Raw genomic sequence first — 25,841 nt, forward strand, 5'->3', positions numbered from 1 at the left:
TGAAAAGTGCCATCTAAAAATCATTCAGTGGCAAAACTGAAAAGGAACAACAGTCTGAAGGCAGGAGGAAGAGCAGAGCTCTGGACATCATTTATAACAGGAACCAGAGAAAATGGGAAAAACTATTTGTCATACTTAATCTGATTTAAGAAATCAGTGCGTTTGGTAAACAGGAAAAGAGAGCCACAAAATGGGACAAGCTTGAGATGAAGGGAAAACGGGATGGTATGAAAGGAAGACAGGATGTGAGGCCAAAGCAACAAGCTGAGATAAAATGGGCACTCCTGTGGAGATCAAGGAGGTGTGCAGGGTCTGGGACAACAATTACACGATGAAAATCCCTTTGGATTCAGTTCTCTGTACCATGGCATATTCAAACTCTCTGCAATATTCCTTAATGAAACACAGAGGAACACCAAAAAGCTACAGTGAATATTTAGGACAAAAATAAGGGACACATTTTTAAGAATTAGAAGTTTCTGGAACAAAAGAAGTCATTAAAAAATACAACTGAAGAAGCCTGTCCAAATTTGGGAGTTTGAGAGAAAGGAGGAACTCTAGAAATTTAAATATCAAGGATTAGTCTAACAATTAAACAAGTTAAAAATTAATAATCTTGAGAACAGCTTTGCACTGTAAGGAAAAGGCTGACAAACCTGAGGTTGAAAAATACAGGTTACTTATAAAACGATTATCGACACTGATTTGACACCACAGCATAACTGACACCACTACATTTTAAAGGATGAAATACACTTACAGAACCTTTCGTTAATTCAGTAGGTATTATATATCGAACACTTTGGTAGACCCAGAAAATTTAACATGCAAATCCTGAGAACATCTCAGGAGCTGTGTATGACATAAAGGATGGTTATTTATCACAAAGGTTTACTTAAAGCTGTAAGCATCGCCATGATTTGTATGCTGGGTCTTGCCCTGACTCAGTAAGTATAGGATAGGTCCAGAGAATCTATAAAACTACAGCTTCCTGGTGATACTGATGTAATGCTTTTGGAGACACACACACTGAGAACTATTGATTTACATTTACAAAGTTTAGAAGCAATCAAAACAGAAACGTTCTACTGTACTGTAAAGACTAAACAATTGCAGACACTGCAATAATAATTTTTGAGACTCATTTAATGTGAAAAAATGTGATAGTGCAGTATTACATAGCTAAGTATATCTCTTAAGATTACACTTAGACAAAAATTTACTGATTTCAAAATCTGTGTAATAGATAGGGACACACACACACACAGCTCCGTAGTGTTCCTCTACCAGTTAGTTCATTTCCCAAATGGTCTCAGTGAGTGGTCTCAGTGGGGCCATGCGATTTGCAGGTTCCCAAACACTTGAACCATGTTCCACTTCCTTCCTAGATGCGTTAGCAGGAGCTGGACCTGAAGAGGAGCCGCTGAGAATTCTCAGCTTTGAAAATCATACTTTAACTGTTTGCTCCAAAATATCAGCTGCCGTTTCCCGTTTTTTAATGCTAACAAATACAAACATTGAAAAAGGAGAGTTACCCATCACATAAGCAAACACTGTCAGAAAATTATTAAAAATAATTATAAAGCCCTGTCTTTATATCTAAGTTTCGTTTTCTTCTTCATGTGTTTCTGCATGTTGTAAGGATCTTCTATTGACCTTTCATCCAGAAAAAGCAATCAGAAGTAGTCCCACAAACACTCAGATCAAACGTCTCCCTGGAGAGCTTCCTGCCAGTCCCTCATGCCATTGATACCTCTTTTTCTTTCATTAAAAGTTAACCATATTTATTAGCATTTTAAAGCTTCCAAAAAGTTCCAGTGTTAAACTAGGCGTATTTAATACTGCTTTCTCCAACATTTCACAAACTTACTTGTCCCGAAAGCTGTGTGAAGTATCCATTACTCTTCTGCAGAATGATTCATGCAGTGAGAGTAGCCACATTTTTCATTTATTGAATGAATGGATCCAATGATTTGATGAATTAATATCTAAAATACGTTGGATCCTTATGAATAATTTCCCTGGTGGTGAACACAAACCAAGAGTTTGCTTTCAAAATCCCTTAGCATTTCTCATTGGGTATACTTAAACTTCCCATCCCCTAATTCAACTCAATAAACTGCCTACTGACTGCAAGGTATTACAGCATGAAAAGGAGTTCTTTCTTTGCCTGGTCTACTCTCAATATAACGTTAGTGTGTTACTTCCTGATTTATCTACGTGTGTGGTAATATTTAAATCTTATCATAGATGATTGTATCTACCTGATCATTATTCATTATTCATCAAGGGTCCTCAATTTTCTTCAATATGGGTGAGAAGTGACAATGGAAAATTGTAGCATCCTTTCATAGAACTGTACGAATACCAGATGGAGTTTCCTGATTTGGGGAAGTTGATGACACTGTATTTCCAAACAAATATGGTATGCCAAAAATAACAGCCCATCTGGAATTTTATAATTAATTATGTTCTCTGCCAAAGCGTATTCTTTCCCACTGTAACAGCTCCATTCCATTCCTTCACTGCCTCAGACTGTGGATTTCTTATTGGCCCAGTATGTTGTGCAACTATATGGGTTAGCTAAAAATATGAAAAAAATGTTTGCAAGTACTTGATAGCTTAGCAACAAGCATAATATGGAATGCACTCCCATGTAAACACTCAGCTTCCCAGCACATACACACATCACCAAATATGATAAGTACAAGCAAGAAACTCCAAGGGTAGAGTCACTAATCAAATTTGAATTCATTATTATTTCCCTATGAGGATTACAGAATTTTTCTCCCTAACACAGTGTATAAAAATGACCCACATAAATTCTTCAGGAGCATATAACACAAACAATGTCCTTATTTTCAAAGAAAAGTATCTAGGAATGATTGGAAATAAAGACGTTTACTTTATCAGAGGAGCTGTATTTTTAAAATGTCCTAATGAGTAAAAATACTTTCTCTATAATGATTTGAAGTAAGCCAAGTATCTTCATGCTATATTTCTTATACAATGAAGCCCTTTATAAACATGACTGTCTTCTAAAAAATGTGGAAAGTGAAACAGAGCTCAGTTAGGTTTAAAGTGAAGATCAGGACAATTCACTTTATTAGAACATATAATGGCATTAACCATGCCTACCTGCTTATTAGACTTCAAGACTGATTCAGATTTCTTCCAAGCAACCTCTGTACTTCTCCTACTGGAAGTATACTTTCATAATTAATAAAATCATTTAAATATATTTTGAAATCAAGTAGCATCTGAGCACTTGACTACCCAAGAAACAATATGGCTTGCTTTGTAGGTATGGTTCTGAACAATGTGGCAGACAGTGTTATAACTGCCCTGCATGTATTAACCCATTTAACCTTCATGGGAACTATGTGAATAGATGTTACTGTTCAGGATTTGACACTGAACTTTCCAGCCCTGATCCACATGTTCACCAGAGTGCTCTGCAGTTTGCTTCCCACACAGCAATGTCTGCTCGGGCAAGAAGCTGAGCCGCAGAATACACTAACTGACTGTGTGAGACAGATAGTACAGTGTGGGTGATAACAAGAGACAGATGCGTAAAATGACCTTTCTTCTTGAACAGGATTCAGTTATGGAATTATAGGATTCTCTAAGCCTTAATTTTCGGAGCCAAAAGTGTTTCAGGTAAAAAATGGAATAAGTGAGGTGGGTGAACACCTTGTGCTGCCATATGCTTTACAGGACATTAGTCCCAGTGTTATTTTTATGAGCAATATGGACAATCAACTCTTTTCATGGTGCTCACTGCTAACCAGTCTTCTGATAGTTGAAGAGGAGCTGAAAGTTGGATTGGTATCTAAAATGTTTCAAATTTGAAAATATTGTAATGAACTAATTACACACCAAAGATTTAATTAAAAATAAAATTAAAAAAAAACCTACCCAGGACACAGAGGTCTTATCTGTGTTTGGCTTTATTGCATGGGGTTTTGTACTAGGGAAAACACCTGTAATATTCATTGTGGACTCATTGTATAAAGTGATGATTTGATACCTCCGGAGGGCTGTTCCAGAAGTTCTCAGGGGCCACTTGTTTAACTCCCTCTTCATTCAACCGAGAAGTGATTTCTTGGTCTTTCAATTTCCTTGGTTTAAGGATTCTCTGATAAAGAATACTAAATACAAGGTTAGCTCACTGAGGATCTAACTGGAGGTGTTGATTGCCTGCCGGGAAGGTCTGGGCTTTCCCTACCTCCTTCTTTCGGATTGTTTTAAAATCACTTTTGGAGTGAAGCTCCAACTTTCTCTTCCCCGCTGGGCATAAGAAGCATTTGAGCAAAGCATGATCTTTAGGTACAATCACTGCATGTTAAGAATACACTTCTGCAGTGTGAGTCACTCTTTTGAGGCATTACTCTTCATTGCATTTTGTATTCCAAACTTACATGTGTCATTTAAAGAATTTAAGAATGAAGATTTGTCTGAAACAAAATTTAGGGGAGAGGGAGACGTTAATAGAGTTAAAGTTAAGGGCTTTAAGTGATTGTTAATTTCGTACTCCGATCCAAGACAAAGTGAAGGGCCAGTACTGGGATTCTTACCTGTGATACTCAGATAGACCTGGCATTGTAAAGGATTGCCTTTTTCCACTTAAAATTCCTATGTCTCCCAAGTGTAAGAGTTTTCCTGGAAAGGAATCTGCATTTCTTCAGGAAGGAATCCTCGCATTTTCGCTGTGTGAACCATACAAATTTCTGTTACTTCTAGAGATGTAGATGAAACAGCGTCTCAACACTCTCAAATAATTCGCACGTTAATCCCTTTGTTGGTGACTTGAGATAAATGGTGACCATCCTGGAGCTATGGACTCACTTCTGCAGGTGGTAAAGATGCAACAGTGGTTCAGCGTCTGTCTAAACCCTCCGCCAGGATGTATCTTTATGCAAATTCCTGCATCTGGAGATCCCCTTGCACAAAGCACTGAAGAACAGCATTTTGTAATATATTTTTTACTCATTTATTGAATTTGCTAAGGGTTAAAAATATACCACCTACAATTCTGGATACTGGTTAGCTTCTTGACAGCCTCATAGTTTGCATCCACTTACATAACTGTTGTATTATTTCCAAGAAAACAAGACTGTCTTTGAACCTTACTCGGCAAGTGTGTGATGTTACAGAAGCCCTGGCTACTCCTCTTTACACAAGAGGATATACTTTGACAGCCAGCACTTCCTCTAGTCACACAGTCGTCCCTTCTTCCTTTCCCTGTAAGTGCAGACAGCCAGTTTGCTTAGGCTGATCTTTCTGTTTGTTGTTTTCCTGTATAATTCATGCCCAGAGGGAGTTCCAGGCTTCCTGTTCATCCACAGACAGCACTGATAAAATGAAGGCAACGGTTTGGGGAAGGAAATATAAATGATGTTCCAAAACATTTATTTATCTTGTGTGTGATATTTGCTAAATAGCTCAAGGACGTTACTGTCCGGTTAGAAGGGCAGCTTTTTGGAGTTAGTAGGAAGAAAGATATTGAAACAGTATAAATATGTCAGAAAGAAAAAAAAATCTGGTAGATGCCACTGTATAAATTTTTGGTTAAAAATATTTCCAAGGTCATTTTGTAAGGAGGTTTGAAAACGATGGTTTCACTTTTTACAATTACTTGTTTTACTATTAGAGTTCCTATCTACTACCTGTCTTTGGAGTAGCCTTGACCTGGCTTATTTTGGGGAGTCTCTTCAAGATGAATCAGCTTACTATTTTTTCTTCTTTTGTTGAGAAATATCGCTCCTGGGTCCTTTTGTTAAGTCATAATAAACTAATCAAATGACCAGCAGAGCCTTGATACAAAGTCCTTTTATTCATTTGAAAACTACACTTTACTGACCTCATGTTAAAACTCTACAGACTAAAACTCAAGTTGTTAACAAAACCCCAGAATCAACAGCAAAACACGCAGTATTTTTGTTTGTACATTTGTCATATTTAGAAAAGAGAAACCTGCCTCACCGTCATGGTAATTACTAACTTTTTAGTTCTGGTTCTTTTGACATTCTACGTCATCTATGTGTCCCTTGAGGTTAAATACTGTGCCCTTTTTTCTATTTAAAAGTGCATTATTACAGATCAAACCAATGCCATGATTTCAGAGTTGGTGTCACAAGTTTACAAGTGGATGCTGCTCCTCATGTTGCGTTATAATCAAAGTGCATTTTCGAAGATGATGTGGGAGGAGTCGTTTGTCAAAGAGAGCATTGTGAGCTAAAATGATTGAAGTTATATATGTGAAGGGGGTAAACATGGGCTTGATTTGTTCTTTTAACCACTCATCTCTTCATCTGTCCATCTAAGCATAAGTACATTCATTCATTCACTCATTGTTTCCGTGGCCAATATGACCCAGAAAAGATAACAAGCCCAAGGGATATAGTTATGAAAAATAAGGCTCTGTTATTTTCTATTATCTTGTCAGTTATAGTCTGTGCGAGTATAATCAAAATGGTCTTTCCTATAAAGCAATTCACAGAGTGTGTCCAGTGCGGTGAGAATCCGCAGCATTTGTGGAGGAAGGAAGAACTAAGTTTCTGTATGGCTAGGCAATAAGAAGCTTCTAAGAGAGTACAGAGGGCACAATAGGTTCCGGGCCGTGTAGCCCACCTCAAGCTACAAGAGTAGCATGAGAATTTATGCAAAGCTTTAGTAAGAAGTTTTGCCTCATTCAAGTCCACACGCTATCATCTGTCCTGCAGTATTTCAAACAACACTGTTGCCATTCCATTTACTTCTATCCAAGCTAGATGTGAAGTTTTGAATTTACTTTTTATTTACCTGTTCCCAATTCTTTCATCAGCCTAGAAATTCATCCCCCGCCATCTCTCAATATTATTATTATGCTGAGAAAATAAAAAGGAAGATGAAAAAGAAAGGGCATTTCATTTGCTTATGGTACTTAAATGGCTGAATACAGACTAACTTGGTTGTTGGAGCTATAGAGAGTCAGTACAAAGGAACTGTGTGGGAGTATCGGTCTGTTGTGTATCTTGATTGTAATGCTGGTTATGCAGGTGAATAATTGTATCTTTGTCCAAACTTATGTCCGCTGAAATGGGTCTTCATCATGTGTAAGTTATCACTTAGTGTGGTTGATTGAAAAGTATGGAATTGCTCCCTGCTAAAAGACCTGGTGAAATATCCACATATGACTCAAGTACTTGAGCCTGTGCTGTCCACATGCATGACACAGACAGACATAGAATCTCCCAGATGCAGTGTGAGGCCATTATCTGTGGCCATTTGGGGAGTGAATCAGTGCATGAAAGATCTCTCTTTTTCTCTCCCTTTCTCACTCTGTCATTCTGCATGTCAAATAAATGGATGAATAATACATCTTTTTTTAAATTTAAAAGGTTATGGAGCAACAAAAAAGAACAACAAAATTTGAAAAAGTTCAAATTCTTCTTTAGAATCTCTATGCTGGCCTGAAATAAGCTTTCCTTTTACTATCATGCTATGTGCAGTGGGTTTTCACATTTTGACAAGTCTACCACATGGAGCCTTTCCTGTTTCGGGTGTTGAAGTAGCTATCCCTGTTTGGGCTTTCACATCCGTCGAGAAAACAAAGTTTGTCTCATTTGTTTTCTATCCTCACAGAGCACCATGGTCAGAATTCATCAGAGAACTTCACTGAGCATGTGTTAAATCAATAACAATATTTTGATATTTACATGCTGCCTAGTTACCATAAAGGAGGAACAGTAAAAGAAATTGATTTGCAGGGCTTGATAAATGAATGGACTGTTCTTGGCACTGGAGGCCACATCCCTTTTCCATGTGTAAAAATGGGGGCAGAATGGACTTTCCAACCTGCATCCTTAACACGCGTGCTTGCTTCTTGCTTTAGTGACATATGTGTGGCTGTTTCATCTTCTTCTCCAGGAGGTAGATGCTGTGCAGACCCTCTGCCTCATCCTTTTGCATGGGCCTTTTTCTCTCTGTGGAGAGTCCAGTGGTAGAATCAGTGTGGACAGGCTGAAAAGTGTGGACATTCCAATATGATAGGAAGGTAACTCCTATGTCCCGTTATCACAATGAGTGAAGGAAAATGGAAGGAACAAAGGCATAGATGATATGAATGCCCCTCTTGGGCTGTTATAGGGAAAGCTGTCTAAATTAGCCTCCCTGGCTTCCTCATGAGAGACCTCTTCCCTCTTCTACACACCATCTCCCTAGGCACATTTTGGTCATCACAACTGGACCATTACTTGGAATATTAGCTTCTCAAAATATGACATGCAAGTTCACCAACTCCTTTCACTCCTCTCACTTTAAAATTGAGTCTCCAAATTATTCCTGTAAAAATATCTGATCTTTATGACTCCTGGGGGATTTTTTTTATTTTAATCTAAAACCTTTAGAAACGGTTCGGTTTTGTGGAAATGATGGGGGAATGTCTGCCCTTCGTAGATTTTGTGTTCAAGGGCAAGTCATCCTCTGTACTTGCTAACTTTAATTTTCCAAGGGTTATGAGGCTTTAATTTGATTCTTTATCCAATGTGCATAGAATGTTCACTGAAATTTGCATAATACATTTATTGTACAATCACTCTTCACATTGGCTACCTGCTCCTTCAGATGAACATTACTCTTTTTTAAAAAAGATGTATTAATATAAAAGCAATTGGAATTTGTAATAAAACAGAATTTGGTACATTTCTGATGGACAAACTTATAACGCAGAGAGAAGGATGACATGTGATTATTCTAAAATAGATTATGATGTGAAAATAACCAAGATCCTGTATTTCCAAATACTCATTTTTGAAGTATATAAGCAGAAGGATTGTTAACATTATAAATATAACAATTTATTGTGTGTAGAAAGGAATGCACATGTTTAGTTTGTCTCAGAATGAATTCAATATAGGTAAGTTAAATTAGGGGGCTAGACTTCACAAAGACTTAAGAGAGAGAAAGAGATCTCTGTCACTGTGGCCAGGAGCTATAAATGTACTTGAATTCATTAAATGTCTAGAGCTAACATATTCTTTAGGTAGCCTTATTAGTACCCTTACATTTAATTTAGTATTCTGTATTCTGTATCTAAGGACTTTTTTTGGAGCTAGAATTTTAACCGCTTATACAATGGCAATAGCTTTGGCTTTCAACTGCATGAAACGATTTTCTTAAAAAAAAAAATGTGCTTGTGTAGTCTGGAATGCCTTGGGGATTGTTGGAACACTTTGGATGGAACTTGGAGGGATATTTGTTAAAGGGATTCTAATGAGATTTGGCGGTGGGCCGGAGGTTGGATGATCTGACATTTTAAGATTTTCATTCTTTCTGCAGTTTTATGAGACTAGGGATGTGCTATTTTGTTTTGAGGAGTAACTTGTTGCAAGTCAAGCATGTAATAGGTTAATATTAATATAAATCTTCTGGCCATTTTGACCCAAATGTAGAACCCGACTCAGTAGCTGTCTGGCGTGTGTGAAATTTGGGGTTTCTAAGAAGCTTTCTAGAAGTGCCAGAATTGCAGATCTACGCATCCACAAGGCAGAAGACTTTTCCAACGATCCCGTTCTGTTTTCTTCTTGCAGAGCTGCTTTGCAAGTCTTGTAGCCCTTCACCCTCATCCGAACAACTGTACTTCAGTATCATAAGCTAAATTGTTCCCATAGCGTCCCTGAACCCGCATGCCCTCCTGTGATCCTGAAATACCTTTGCTTATGCAGTGAGGGTACTTCCTAGAAGACATTTTGAGCTCTAAGTCATGGATTTTCAGCTAATTAAGGAACACAGAGAACTGGTAATATTAGTAACAGAGAGATTTACAAATTATAGTAGAATTTCCTTGGGGAAAGCACGTCTTTAAAAAAAAATCATGTTTGAATTATAAGTAAATCAGTACTCCTGGTACAAAGGCATTGCTGTTCAAATTCTTGATGCCATTTATGCATCATAGAAAAACATTTTTTTATAAAGTCCTGATGTTTTCAGAATCCCTCTGAGATGGAACCAACTTCATGAAAATGAGAGGGAAAATGGGCTTTGAATCCTAGGATTTCAGGAGACAGAGATTTGAATTTGATTTTACTTTCTGGATGCCTTTGGTTTCTTCCTCTTAAAATCCTGTATTTGAAATAACTTTGAATGAAACAGAAAGTTGAACTGTCTTAAGACAATGAGGCTCTAAAATGTGTTGCTTATTTCTATGTTATTTATTTTACTAAGTCATTCATCCTTACAGAGAATAATCATTTTTGAAGCCTGAAAAATTTGGATAAGGCATTCTATAAAGCTTAGGAATCCTTAAGAGTTTAGGCAACTGGACTGCAGAAAAATCTTTGATTGACAGGATTAAGATCCATATTTATCGATCAGAAAAGGCAACTATTTTTGCTATTGAGAGAAAAATCAGATAAATCTGTGTGCAAAATATGATATGATTTTGGTCACAAGAAAAGGAAAATAAGGAGCCATTTTTTGTTGGGTAATGACATCATAATTGAATTCTTTTTCTATTGGTTGAAACTTTCTATTATAAAATTTTCCAAGTTTTAAAATTGGGAGAAGATAGCCATTATATATTTTTAGTCAAACGATGGATAATTGGAGAACCATTTAGAAAGTCCTAATTACAAATATTACTCATTTTATGCTATTTGGCAGAACGAATTAAATTTTTATTAATCTATAAATCTAATACATAAAATGATAAATGCTCAAGAATTTATTCTAGTTGCTGTTTTAAATAGGGCCATCAGGAATCATTGCTAAGTTTTCAAGGAAGTTGAACAAATGCCCCATGGCCTTGGTGAAAAGAAATTTCTCTTTAGTGAAAATTATTTTGTTTGCCTTGGTTTGATTGCTATTCTTGTTGCTTTTTAATATGTATATGTGATACTCTCAATTGCTTATACATATGCTGAAATTCTTTTTAGAGAGTACAATACAATGTTAGAAGTGTATTTAGTATGTCAGGTAAGATGGAGAAGTAATTTGAGGTCCATTCACATGTAAAAACGCTATGTCTCAGAGTGATAGGGACAGTACAGATGGAAATTGTATTGTGATTGTTTTAAATTATATATATTTGAGAGGCTGAAAGAGAGAAAAGACAGGTACACCGAGTCACATACAAAGAGCTCCTATCCACTGCTTTATGCCTCAGCTCTGCAACAGCTGGGGTTGGGAAAAAGCCAGTGCTTGGATCCCAAGAACTCAGTCCTTTTTACAAACATGACTGGCAAGGACCCAGCTATTGGATCCATCACTGGCTACATGTCAGGATGTACTTTAGGAGGAAGCTGAATTCAGGAGTGGAGCCAGGATTCAAACCCAGATCCTCATATGTTGACCATGTATTCCCCAGTGGAGCCTTCTCTGTTGGGCCAAGAACCCATCCACATGGAACATATATGAAAAGTATTTATAAGAAGAAATATAAATGTTAGTCAAGTGTGTATTCTGTGAAATAATAGCTACGTATTAAGAAATATGCAATTATAGACAAATAAAACTTTCCTGAAAACGTCAAAAGGAGATTTTATCAAAGATTTTGAGCAAGGGAATAGTAATAGGAGACCTTCTCCAGCAAATGATGGTTTTCCCATACACACAAGGCTTGTGTAAAAAGATAGATGCCCGGCGTAGTAGCCTAGTAGCTAAATCCTCTCCTTGCACATGCTGGGAAACCAAGTGCACAGAGTTTAATCTCCTGGCTGTTCCATTTCCCTTCCTGATCTTTGCTTATGGCCTGGGAAAGAGGGTGGCCCAAAGCCTTGGGACTCTTTACATGCATATGGGGGACCAGGAAGAAGCTACTGGCTCCTGGCTTCAAATCGGCTCAGCTCTGGCCATTGCAGCCACTTGAGGAGTGAACCGGTGTATGGAAGATCTTTCTCTCTGTATCTCCTTCTCAATATATATATATATATTTATATATATTTGCCTCTCCAAGAAACATAAATACGTCTTTAAAAGAAAGAAAGACAAGATGAAGTTGATTGAGTGGATATACAGAATGTAAAGTATAACAAAAGCTTACGTTCTTCTTAATAATGTGTAGGAATTATTTCCTCTTCCTTTCTAGAATGAGTTACCTAACACACCTGTCTAGATGACTGTTTCAAATGTAGAAGGATTATTTGTGGCCATGTTTCAAATGTAGAAGGAGGAACATTTCCCTGCTGCAGGTGAGTGGGTAGGAATGAACGCCAACATCATCTAGAACATTTGTTGAGGCCACTGAGAGTGAACGTGGAATGAACTACCTAACAGGGTGAAAGTTTGTCCACCTGTTGATGTTCATACACTGAAGCTGAAGGAGTAATGTGTATTTATTCCCACCTGTAAGGCCAGAGCAACCAGAAGCACCAAGAATAGAACCAAGAATGAAATCTTAGTTGGCTTGCCTACCCTACTGTGAACTGGGGATTGTAGAGCTTAACTAAAGTGTTCAGTTATAGCTTACTTCCATCATACTAACTCAATGGATTTATTTTATCTATACCCTGGGTTTGTTCCTACAGTTTTCATTGCACTTTTAGACCTCTCGCTGTTTTGATGGCATAGTCACATAGGACCAGCAATTCTCACAATACATACATTTTATTTGTATCCTTAAACACTGCTTGTTAGCAGGAGGGAACTTTGCTAGATGGTTCATGGAGGTTAATAGGCACATTTACAGTCAAGCCAACTGCTCCTTTAATCTCCTCAATTTTATAATAAAATAATGGCTTGACCAGATGAAGACTTAGGCAAATCAGCAAGTTTCTTTAATCTCAAAAAAGGATAGTGATTGCACTAAGCCCATAAATAATGATCCGTATTCTAATCTTGACTTTATTCAGTATAAAAGAAGCCATTTTTTTCTCATTTAAAAATCAATTGAACAGGGTGAGGAGAGAAGAAAGTTTGGGGATTTGAATTTGTGTTTAGCTTAATAAGACGTTGTGCAACATAAATGGAATGAGAAAGTGTCCCATTTGCAAATGGCATAGTACTAAGTACTTTCCTTCTTAAATTTGCCTGTCTTCATAATTGTTTTTATTCTACTGGGAGATGCTATGTGGGACCTAATTTCTCCCTCCCCGCCCTTCCATCCTCACTTTTGAAATTTGTGAATAAAATGTAGTTAGCTTGCCACCTTCTGGAAGAAATGGTTGCCCCTTTTAGAATGCTGGCACTTTATTTCAATCATTTACATAGAAGTGATTCCTTTGTGAATCTTGTGTTTAACTGAATTTCAATTATATAGACAAAGTAAATGACAAAAGCTACCATAATATATACACAAATATGAGTACTTCAAAGAGTTTGTAGAGAGGGATTGACAGAAGAATGACATTTTTTTTGATACAAATAGTTAGCTTTCTTGCAAAAGCATTGAAATCCATATGCACATACATATATACATACATTTAGAATGGGAATACTTTTACATCATGACACATTTTTTGTGGGAACCTAGCTGAGATTTTCAGCTATGTTGAACAATCATACTTTAAAAGATAACATATACTAAATTGTTTGAAATCAGTTTCATTATGTGAAAACAGTTGTGAAGATGTGCATTTTGCATAAGCCCAACCATCTTAACCCCATGTGTGTAAGAAGACACGTCACAGTATTTAATCCTTTTAGCAACTTCACTAGACCATCAATCTTGTTTTCCTTAGAGCATCTAGCGCTCTATCTTCCTTGAATATATTAAAAACCTAGTAAATTTAATAAGAGGAATAGGTCAGGCTCAACATGGTACAAGAAGCAGACAAATTGTATTCCAAAAGCTAGTACATTGTTTTAGTATTTCTGTTGGTAGAATATCAGAATGTTTGGATAACTAAGCTGTACATCAGGGAAATACAGTGAAATAACCTGTGTACCCACCATCTCATGGTGCTGCTACCTAAATTCTTGGTTCTATTTGCAAAGTCTCAGAGGTCACAGCCTTTTGTTCAACAAGTTCATACGCTGTTGGCTTACTATATAAATGGTTGAAACCTAGATTTGTAGGATGTTTAAAGGTGATTTTAGAGGATTTAGAATTTTGCTCCAGATAAGCAATGCTATCTCTGACTTAGGCATTCTAATGAAATTTGTGTTTTGCTTTCATTTTTCACGAATGTCAATTAGGGCACATGGCTGCTGTATTTGTGCCTCTGTAACACCCTGCTTCCCCCTAATGATATATCACAAAAAGCCGCTGCAAAAGAGGACACTGAAGAAATAACCAGGTTTTCTTCATGGTTTGTTTCCGTGAGTGGAAAAGCTGATGTGCAGCTCTCAGCCCTTCTTTGATCACATAACACAGGAGACTTGAAAAATCTATAATGAGCGAAGACAGCTAGCAATCACTTAATAGTATAAGGATACATGAGACATCCAGAGGCATGCAGGTAGCTCCATTCCACGCAACCCCTGGCAGCCTGTGCCCTTCTTTTTGCATCACACAGACCCCTTGTTGCCCTCTGACCCCCCAATCTGACCGCTCTGAGCAGAGGCAGCATCCACAGAGGATGGCTCAGCCTAAATGGAAGCGGGAGAAAAGTGACACTACGGTGATTCTTAAGCATCTTTGATGGCTACAGTGGAGCAGAATTTCAGTTGCACATATCATTCCCAGCCAGGAGTTTTGAAATCACATTTGACTCACAGCTGGATGGTCTTTGAAAGAAGTTGGGTGTTACTCCAAGCCATCTGTGCTTCAAGTGGGCTTTTGTGTCAGGCATTCTGAAGAGGAAGGATAATACACATGTTGTGAAATTTAGTGTGCAGTTAGACTCAGAGAGCAAATGTTCCTGGGTGACGACAAACACCACTGCAAATCTGAGGCAGGGGTTCTGCTTTTATCCCCTCTCCCCAAGCACGCACATGCACACACACACAACAACAACACACACACACCCTAATCCAATCCCACATTTCAGAAACAAGTGTTCCAAATAGAAGATTTGAGGAGACCACGGTCATGAGGAAATATAAAATCAATTGCTGATACTGAGAGACATTTTGTGAGATCCCAAATGGATTATTACACAATGGTTTAGAGGAATACAAAAGCAAACAGCTCAGGGAAGAAAGTGGCTTGCAAAACCTAAGGGAAAAAATTAATAACCCCTGGTAATGTTGTTGTTACTCATAGAGCTCTGTTGTTTTTCATAATCTCTGTATGAGATAAAGTATAATACATGCATTTTCTATGAAGTCATCATGCTTGTCATGCAACAAGAACTAGAAAGCTTTGAATTAACACACAAGGCTTAAAGCATTCCAGGAAAGCATTGATTATCCCTGCCAATGGAACGAGTGCATTTGGTGAATGACCTAATTATCACAGAGTTGGTTCTTTGTTCACTGCTCCACTTCCTGCTAATTGCAGAACTGCTGGCCCTCTCCTCCTGACAAGGAAAAAAAAAAAGGGACAAGGGGTGTGTGGGGTAAACAGTGACATTCCATTTTAATTCATTTGAACCTGCTGCCAAGCTGAATTCTGTAATTGAGAGAGTGGCCGGGTGGGCTTGGAGCCACTTGGGCTGGAGCTGTGATGGTGAGCATTCTGCAGGGTTTTGTTGAGGGCGTTAGCAGTTACCATAAAACATGATTAGCTGGAGCTGAACTAATCTCTCTACCCTTCCCCTCAACAGATGTAGGTACAGAGGCTCCTGCCCTCAGACTTGATTATTTATCCTTAAGGAAAGCAAATTGAAACCAAATTGAAGTTGCCTTATTCTTCAGTAAATGCATCATTATTCTTTGGAGGCAACCTTGTATTTCATTTTCTTTTCTTCTGATCGTGATGTAGTGTATGCTGTCATGTAAAACTCAGGAATGCAATGTTTATTTCTTGGTGGGGAATACTTGCCAGGGAAGTCTCGACCAGTTTTCCTCTGGAGTTTCGTTTTGATGAACATAAGTGAATTTTAGGAAAATCACATAATTTGGTGAAATACTCCAGACTTGATAGCTCATCCCTTATTTCTAATTGTGTTCGTGAAGTCCTTGCCCCCACTGGCTCTGAGCCATGGTCACAGATGTTTTGTATAAAGGCTTCACTCTTTCTCCTTCCCCAGACTCTTTAGAAGTTCGCTTTTCTCCAAGCACAGCCTTATGTCCCCCGATGTGCAAGGAAAGCTCAGGGTGCGTCCTGCTCTCACAGATCTCTTGTGTTTGGATTGGAGTTCAGCCCTGGAGGCCAGTGTCCTGATGTTGTAATATCCTGATGTGTGTGGAGGTGGAAGCCACAGGGAAGAATTCAGAGTGGAAACAAGGATGAGAGGCCTTGAGCAAGGAGATCCTTTGCTTTACCAAGCCGAGCCAGGTCCTTTTGGCATTTGCTTTTGTTCTTCATAGTCCAAAAGTATCAACAAACATTTTTGTCAATGATTTTCCCACTGACATCTCATAAAAAGTCTTTTAAAAATGCTTTTATCTAAGTCTGACAAGTATTTGTTGAACCTAGGCTCCATGTTACCGTCGTCTCAGGAAGTAAGGACAAAGAAAAAAAAAAGAGTGCATGAAATTTTGAGTGTTCTTGTATCTTCCTTCTGGCTCCAGTGCGCAAAAATGAAAGATCGCTTTTAGCAGTATCTTCCTATATATTCCTATATAATCTCCCATTGCCTTTTTCCAGAAATGTTATTATATAGATTATCCCCTTGTCCTTCTTAAACTTTCATCTCTTGTTTTCTAGCTAATTTTCTATTCAACATTAAAAAATGCAAAGTTAAAAATAAGATTAGGCAGGCCAAAGGTATTGTTGAATAACTTAAGGAAATAGCCTGGCTTTACACTGGTATTAGGTGGGAGGTAGACATGCATGTTGGGGAGATAGACATGCTTGTTGGGCACATGTGTACGCATGTGTGCACACACACACACAGAGGTATATAGACATAGTAATTCATGCCTTAATGTAAACAGAGACAGCTCTATTGACCTCATAGCCCTTGCCAAACCCATCTCAAGTTTCTTTCTCCACCACCAGTGCTTTGCTGAGAACTGTAAACCCTCTCCCTAAACTCCTCTTCCTTCTCTTGCTCTCCAGCCACTCACACAAGTTTCAATGCCTACTGCTTGCCTGACGCAAGTCAGGTTTATAACATTTATGTTCTTAAACTCCTTGGTCACTTACACTGTCCTTACTCACACTGTCATTGAAGGAGGTTTCTCTGGCCTGCACCCCATCCTGCTCTGGGATGTGAGTCTTGTAAAGAGAAAGGCCTTTTCGTGGCCAGGAACGGGCAGGAGAAAGGACTCAGCTCTGTCTCTTTGATTAGAAATATGAAAGAAGCTTTATGGGTTAGTTAGGGAAGAGGTAGGGTGCAGAAGTATAAGCAAGACAAGTTCTGATAGGAGAGGTGTGACTGCCATCATCCAACCCAGTTCCAGTGTTCAGCAATACTCCTGAGAGCACAGGACTTGGAAGGTGCAATCCAGGATCTGCAGTAGCACTGATGCAGTGGGTTTCTTCTTGTTTATTGGAATAGTTTCATTCCTTGGTTCCACACCCTCTACTCATTTCATGGCCTCTTTTCCCTCCCCAATTCCAACTTCAGCTTTGTTGCATATCTCATGTTCTTACCTAACACTAAAATACAGAAAATGATCAAGTTGCTTATCTTGGCCCAATGTTTTCACACTTAATCTGGGTGTATTGTCTACATCAAGCTCTGTAAATAACATCGTTATTCTGTTGCCCTTTGAACTTGCATTTTTAATTCCATCCCCTTTTCTGATCATCAGTCTGGTATATCCAAATGCCACTTGATATTTCTATAATTCTATAATCAGTACTTTAATCTGTCCCCTGTTTCCTGTTGGATCCTTCAGTCTCTTCATTTCAGTAAATCATATTTCTCAACCAATGGCTGTGGAAAAAAATATATACGTGTGCTATTTATTGAAAGAGAGTGAGAGAGACCTTCTGTCCCCAAATGGCCACAATGAACTGAGTTTAGTCAGCAGAAGCCAGTATCTGGGAGCTTCATCTCAACTCCAATGTAGGTGGCAGGGACCATAGCACTTTTGATGATCTTCTGCTATTTTCCTGGCTACAGGGTGCTGGGCTGGAAGCAGAAAAGCCAGGACCCAAAGCAGACCTCACACAAAATGGGAAACCAACTTCACACGTGGTAGCTTAACCTAGAACACCATAATACTGATCCCGCACAGAATTTTCAAGAATGAAGTCCTTTCTCTGCTGGCCTTTAGAATCTTCTAGAACCATTTTACAAAGTTAGATTATAAAGCAGAGTATCTGATAGTTTATTGGAAAGAACATTTGCAGACTCAATGTCAGGCTCTGAATATATCATTGGAATTGCTTCTAATGTTAAGACAGCTGTGTGTTACCATAATCGAGCCTCAGTTTTTCCAGTGTGGTGGGAGGGCACATATGGGCATGAAGGCAGCCATACATGAAGCTGTTACTTCACGAGGTGACAATGCACGGCATTCAGCACATGGGCAATAATGTCCAAGTTATAGTTTTGTGGGGCTGGTGTGGTGGCTCAGCAGTCCTCTACCTGCATGCACTGGCATTTGATATGAGTGCCAGTTCATGTCCTGGTTGCTTCATTCCCCATCCAGTTCTCTGGGTAGGGCCTGGGAAAGCAGTGAAGGATGGATTAAAACCTTGGGACCTTATACCCATAAAGGGAGACCTGGAAGAAGCCCCTAACTCCTGGCTTTGGATCAGCTCAACTTTGCTTGCTATTTGTGGAGTGAACCAGTGGATAGAGGGTCTTTTTCTCAGTCTCTTGGTCTCTTTGTAAATCTGTACCAATAAAAATGAGTAAATCTTTGAAAAGTAAATTATACTTTTACTTTCCTTTTCCCATTTTTGTACTTCTTGACTTTTTCAAGTTCTTAAAGCTTGTTGTCTCCCTTACCTTTCTTGGTGGGTGATAATAGTCCTATTATCAAAATAGTTTGTGGTAAGGAAAGAATTAGCAGTACTCTATAGAACAGACTTCCTTTAGGATTAGAGACACAAACTTCACAGTTTCGCTACCTAGGTTTTTGAGAGCATTTTATGGTACACTGCTGTGTAACAAGTTCATTTTAGAATGACATGCTGTGTGAGAGAAAAAGAAGATGGGGTTTAAGAGGAGAAAATTAAAAAGTTAATTAAAAGATGCAACTTGGTAATTGAATTCTCATGCAATCTCCTTTGGTTGTGTTGGGAGAGGGGGCCACAGTGCATGGTTAGTGGGATTGTGTCAATGACTGTCCCCAGAAGCCACCAGGAGACACCTGTGGGCTTACAGAGCAGATTCTTTCCAGACAAGACAATTTAGAGGACACACAAGGTGGGCTTCCTAGGATATCCTCCCAACCTACCCTCATACTCTTGAACTTTTTTTGAAATCCTCTTGGCAGTTGGCTTTGGTTTTAGGCTAAACCTTAGGTTAATATTAGGAAGATCAAGAGCATGCAAAATATTCTTTTCTTTAGCTTTGTGTCACTGGCTACTTCTTCGTCACACCTAAATCCCAGCCTACTTTTAAAAGTTTATAGAAACTGGAGTTTAAAAATGCATTTATTCAGATGCAAAATCACACGTGGTTCATGCCTAAGAAGAGTCTCCAGAGTTGGATGGAAATGCACAAATGTCATCACTATTTGTACCAAAATCAACTTCATTTTTAAGATTTTTGATTCATTCTAATTTGAAAGGGCAGAACTAGAGAGAGAGGAGGGCCACATACACACTGACAAAGAAGAGCGAGAGGGAAAGAGAATCTCTCAGTCACTCATTCACTCCCCCAATGAATGTAACGGCTGAGGCTGGACCAGGCAGAAGGCAGGAGCCAGGACCTTCTTCAGAGTCTCCCAAGTGATGCGCTACCGTAAGTACTTTAGCCATCATCTGCTGCTTTCCCAGTCCATTAGCGGAGAGCTGGATTGGAAATGGTGCAGATGAGATGGAGCACAAACCAGTGCTTATATGGGATGTCAGTGTTGCAGATACGGACTTAATCTGCTATACCGCTGAGCCAGTGCTCAACTTATCCTTTATTTATAGTTTTCACATTTTTAAAATAATATCCTCGTCATACACGCACTTCCAAACATGCAATCGTAACAATAGACAACTCATTGACTCTTCCAGGTTGCACTCCAGTAACCAATGAGTTGGGCATTTGTTTCTTGTTTTAAAAAGAGCTTGAGGGCCCAGCACTGTGGCTTAGCGGCTAACGTCTTCACCTTGAAGGTGCTAGGATCCCATATGGGTGCCCGTTCTAGTCCCGGTGGCCCTGCTTCCCATTCAGCTCTCTGCTTGTGGCGTGGGAAAGCAGTCAAGGACAGCCCAAAGCCTTGGGACCCTGCACCCGCGTGGGAGACACCGAGGAAGAATGTCTGGCTCCTGGCTTCAGATTGGCACAGCACCGGCTGTTGCGGTCAATTGGGGAGCGAATCATCGGATGGAAGAAATTTCTCTCTGTCTCTCCTCCTATCTCTCTCTCTCTCTATATATATATATATATCTAACTTTGCAATTAAAAAAATAAATATTTTAAAAAGAGCTTGAACATTTATCTCTGCAATCATTCTTAGTTGCAGATAAATTAAGAGTCCAAGAAAACTATTTGAGCTTTGAATTGAGAGGCACAATATGCAGTAAAGAAGGACTGTGGTTTTAGTAATCAAATTGAACTAGATTTGGGCCCAGCATGATAAGCTAATGGCTAAATCCTCACCTTGCATCTGCTGTGATCCCAGATGGGCACCAGTTCTAATCCCAGTGGCTCCGCTTCCCATCCAGCTCCCTGCTTGTGGCCCAGGAAAGCAGGAGAGGACGGCCCAAAGCCTTGGCACCCTGCACCTGCATGGAAGACCTGAAATAAGCTCCTGGCTCCTGGCTTCTGATCCGCTCAGCTCAGGCCATTGTGGCTAATTAGGCAGTGACCCAGTGGATGGAGGATCTTTCTCTCTGCATCTCCTTCTCTTTGAATATCTGCCTTTCCAATTAAATAGAATAAATCTAAACAGAACTAGATTTAAAGACTTGCTTTCTTTTAGAACCAGTATTTGCCCAGACAGTTAATGTATATTGACTGAATGCCTATTGTGTATCAAGTTCTGTTATAATTATTAGGTTTTTATTATGATTTTTATTTATACACATTTCTTAGTTTCTGGAAATTTACTTTAGGGAGACCATTTTTTTTTTCCTACTTTGAAGCAGTTGTTCCATGGGCTCTTCTTACAGCAAGGAAGAAAGAACATAGCTGAACAATGAATACATAGCATGACTATTCGCCAACTTGCTTCAAATTAGGACGCTGGCAACAGACTTGATTTACAAGGCATCCTCCACTGAAAATGTGTTACTGCTTTGTAGCTGGACATACTGTGGTTTCTTTCCCAAGGTGCCATAGAGCACTAATTTGAGGGCCTTTGTGTTCAAGCACAATTATCTGTGAGTTCTGTTAACAGGTCTCCTCTTTTCACAGGTTATGGTTTTGTAGATTTTGACAGTCCCGCCGCTGCACAGAAGGCAGTAGCATCTCTCAAGGCAAATGGAGTTCAGGCACAGATGGCCAAGGTAAGATCCATGTTTACATCGCGCGTGTGGTCAAATACGTCCCCTTGGTGGTAAGTTCTCTCAGAAGCTGGAACTGCAAGTGTCTGGCTTCTGTTTGCCTTCTTAGAGAAAATAAACCTCATGATAGGTTTGGAAGAACCTAGCTGATCTTGTATCTTTATGTGTATTTATTGATGTGCTCTTCTGTTATTATAACTTCATTAGCGACTTCTGAACCCTTGAGAATGCTCAGTTGTGTCTGAGTCTGGGGATACAGTATCTGTCTGATAAACTCTATGTTTACCTTGTGGCTCATTCCCTCCTGGGCAGAGTTGCTTGTTGAATGGTGGTGTTCTCTGTACCATGCAGCGAAGTTAGCTAGGGATGGTGTGCGTCATCCGTATCTCTGGAATCTCACGTTGGTCCTTAGACATCGTGTTTTCCTAGATAATTCGTTCCTGGGTATTCTCAATTTTCATTAAGCATTTACGGCTATGTAAAATAAGTAGTCTGGACTCTTTCTTTCTGAAAGTTGTAATGCATTTTGCTGGTGAAGACAGGAAATAACATCATTTATACTAACTATATGTCCTGATTGTGGTAGTAGTTACAATGTTGCCTAGGTTGAACAACATAGAGCTATAGAGACAGATTGTACTAATGGAAATTTCTGGATTTTCACATAGTCCTATCATTGTTTACAAGGCAGATTTGGGGGAAACTATTGCGATTTCTTTGAGACGTTTTGCAACCTGGAAATCTGAAATTGTTTTCAAATTTTAAAAAGTGAAGAGTAACATCACATGTAGATGCTTGATAGCTATTTGCTTTAAAGAATCGCTTTTCATTTGTGCTCAGGTGATCTAAATACTTTAAAAGAGTAATTTTTAATGTATTCTTTGTGGTTAATAGTATGGCACAGGCGCGTCTTCACGTCCTTAAAATTTTAGGTAACATAGGCAACACACCCACAAATTCTGATCTTATATATATTCATTTGCATAATTACTTCCAATTATTCCCTCAAAGCTGAGTGGGAGGACAGCATTTGACAGTTAAAACCCTATTGGGGGTGAGGGTCTCAGAACCCACGCAGGAGTACCTTAGGTCAAGACCAAGCTCCACTCATGATTTTGTCTTCCTGATAACGCACATCATGGGATACAGCAAGTTATTGCTTAAGTAGTAAGGCCCTTGCCACCCACATAGCAGACCTGGATTGAGTTCCTGGTTCTCCTGTGTTACCAGACATTTGAACAGTTAGCCAACATGTCACGTTGAGGCTGTGTTTCAGCCTGGTTTTCTCCCAGTCGGTCTTCCTTTCAGATAAAAAAAAAAAATACATAAAATAGCTATGTGATACAAAGATGGCATAATCAAATTTCAGGTCGTATTGATTCTGTTCTGATTGTTACACTCTGTGATACCATTTTTCCAATTTAAACTCAGATCACTAGAGATGGAATATGTGGTTCCCTTCATCTGCAGTCATCTTCCAACGATGTGATACAGTCCAGAGCTGCTAACCTTTCGCGAGTCATTTTCCATGTAGATTACTTTGGTGGACTCATTGTCCTTTATGACACATTAGCTGTTATTTGATGCGGTACAAATTAGAATTTGAATTCTTTCAGCTGTGTAATGTATTTCTCATCAGAATTATGCCTGGAAGCTTTGGGTTTGGTCACAAACCAAGATTTATCAAATTAATATCCCTAATTAGTAAGAACATTGAATACATGTCTTAGTGTAAAGGTTACTTGTGAAAGTAGTTAAATGACAGCTTCAATCCCAATGTGCTGCAGACAGGAAACGAATGACAAAATATAATCGTCAGGTTTATGCACGGTAGAGTGCTGCCACTGAAATAGGAAACAACACCTTCAGAAAAGACATCACAGATTCTTCCTGTGGTCTCTGGGCATGGTGATTCTTAAAGAATCTTTGTTTTCTCCACCTTTCTGTCTTTCTTACAAACAAGCACATGGACACACACACACACACACACACACACACACACACACACAAAACTCCATCACTGGCATCCCACCTCATCAGAGGACTATCCAAAGTGAAACGCTTTAAACAACCCCTACGGTGATTATTCGCTGCAGTCAGCATTTGGCCCATGACCAAGGTACACAGTCAGGAGATTTCAATGGTAAGGTTGAAGGTAACTTTTCAGTGTTGTTCAGAGTTTAGCTTGTCAGTTATGTTAGCAGGTAAATAAGGTCTTATTCCCTTTTTCTCTAGAAGTTTTCATCTGCAGCTTTAGATTCACATCTTCCTACTGGAAAACTTTCAGCAACATAGCACTCTATAATTTAACTACCCAGAAGCAAATAAATAGCCTCTGTTTGGCAATGAAATGGAACAAGTACAACCACCTGTATTAGCAGATTTCTCACTGAGCTATTAGATTCCATGGCATTTTTCCCTTTGTCCTGGTGATAACTATTATTTATTATCATATAAACCTGCAGTCTGCAGGGTATGTGAAACCCTGCACTGTATTTTTTGCCATTTAAGTGTCTGCTGAATCTCCTTTGTGCATCCTTGTTGTTATCAATATCCTACTTAAAATGTGACAGCTAAGGTGTCACATTTTAAAGAACCCAGGACTTCGAAATAAAATGCTACCAAAAAAGACAAAAATCTAAGTTCTCAGCACCAATGTGCAGATAATCTGAAAGTCCCTGTATAAATGCCATTATTGAACTAATTAATCTAGATGTATAGATCAGAAAAATTTTAGCTGGTTTGTGAACTAAATGGAATTTTACAACACATCATCTAGGAAGTGATCATTGGCTGATAGCCGATAAATATTAATATGCACTAATATTTTCTGTGTACTTGCTTTGCAGAAGAAAAGGCATTTTTTTTAGATCAAAGAATACACCTATATAAGCTGAGAAGGTTTAGAATATTCCAGTAATGCACTGTGCTTAAAAACGTGGGTTTGGAGGACAATCAACTTGGCTTGAATCCTATACCACTGAGCTGAGTGACCTTGTCAAGGCTATCTAAATATCTCTAAGCGTGTCCAACAATGACACAGTACTTTGTCTATAGGAGATCTATGAGGATGACACAAAATACACAAGTAACTTTTAAAAAATACTTAAGTTAGTAACAATTTAGTAAATGTGAATTGCTTAAGCACTTGGTACTTTTGCTTTGAGTTTAATTTGCGCTTTAGCCTCCAATAATTCAAATATATACTTTCGGTCTTGTGTTATTGGTAAGTAAATTCATAAAAGATATAATAAATAGCTTCTATCATCCAGACTTCTCTTGGCTACTTTATGCTAGGCCTGGTACCAGGCAAGAGGATTAGAATGAAATAAAATCTCTTTCTTAATCTGAATTTTTAACATTTATTTTAACTTCTAGAATGCTATCGCTGTAGACTAAGAAATTTGGCTATCATGTATGAGCCAACCTAATGCACACGAAAGAAGGCTATTAACAAATGAATCTGTGTCTTTATAAACATTATATGATGGGAGTCAAGAAATTCTCACCAACATCAGCTACCTCACAGGTGTTTCCTATGGGTGGTTTCTACTGGTGTACCACACAGGTGTGTCTGCACCCCTGAAGGGACATGGACAGGCAGTAAGGAGCAAAGGTTTTGGAGCACCACTGAAGGTCAATGCTCCATTGCCATCCTTTGATTCTGACATTCATCCCGCAATTAACATGATGTCTTCCAATATTGCAACTTTTGTTTCTACAAGAAGCATTAGGGCTGATTTTGTCTTTTTAATTTTTTTTCCAGAAAACCATCTCAGCTACTTTTGTTAACACTTCAAAGGTGAAATTGGCTTATGTGGTTTATTTCATAGCTGTGAGAGAGTCTGGGTGATGAATACCTTAGCTTCTCTGTGTGTGCCGTCAAGAAAAAGATGCATGGTTTATCCCTTTAGTTGTCCAACATTCACCACACCACTATGCCCACACATATGTGAAAGGTGGAAGATTCAGTGATCTGAAAGGATACCAGAGTATGTCCACAGGTCTATTCTTGGTGGTATGCAGTAGTTCCTTTCCCAAGACAGCCCATCACAAAGTCTTACCCAGTTATCACAGCTGATGGTGCCAGCATCTCAAAAAGGTCAGTGTTTGCTCTTCAGGGTGCAGCGACTCTTGACATGGAAATGTAGATTGAATTCCCATGATAAAACAAAACAAAAAAACAAAAACAAACAAACAAAAAAAACAGAAGCATGAGCATCTGTGCAGCTAGAGGAAAATATCTCTTATGAAAGTGGACGATATATATATCACTGATATATAGTCTGTATCAAATCATGCTGGTAGGCAT

General features: G+C 38.7%; 1 protein-coding gene across 7 annotated transcripts in view; it reads left to right on the forward strand.

Annotated features, from left to right (window-relative positions):
* The window catches only part of RBMS3 (RNA binding motif single stranded interacting protein 3), a 632,648-nt gene that overhangs the window by 301,357 nt on the left and 305,450 nt on the right, over positions 1 to 25,841 (forward strand). For all 7 annotated transcript variants that reach the window (XM_040963914.1, XM_040963885.1, XM_040963911.1 and 4 more), the window contains exon 4: positions 21,441 to 21,532. In XM_040963914.1, coding sequence (XP_040819848.1) covers positions 21,441 to 21,532 — 92 coding nt within the window. The remainder of the gene's footprint in view (positions 1 to 21,440; positions 21,533 to 25,841) is intronic.

Source organism: Ochotona curzoniae, unplaced genomic scaffold, assembly GCF_017591425.1.
Source record: "Ochotona curzoniae isolate NIBS_2020 unplaced genomic scaffold, NIBS_Ocur_1.0 contig_1302, whole genome shotgun sequence".
In the NCBI taxonomy this organism is placed as follows: Eukaryota; Metazoa; Chordata; class Mammalia; order Lagomorpha; family Ochotonidae; genus Ochotona; species Ochotona curzoniae.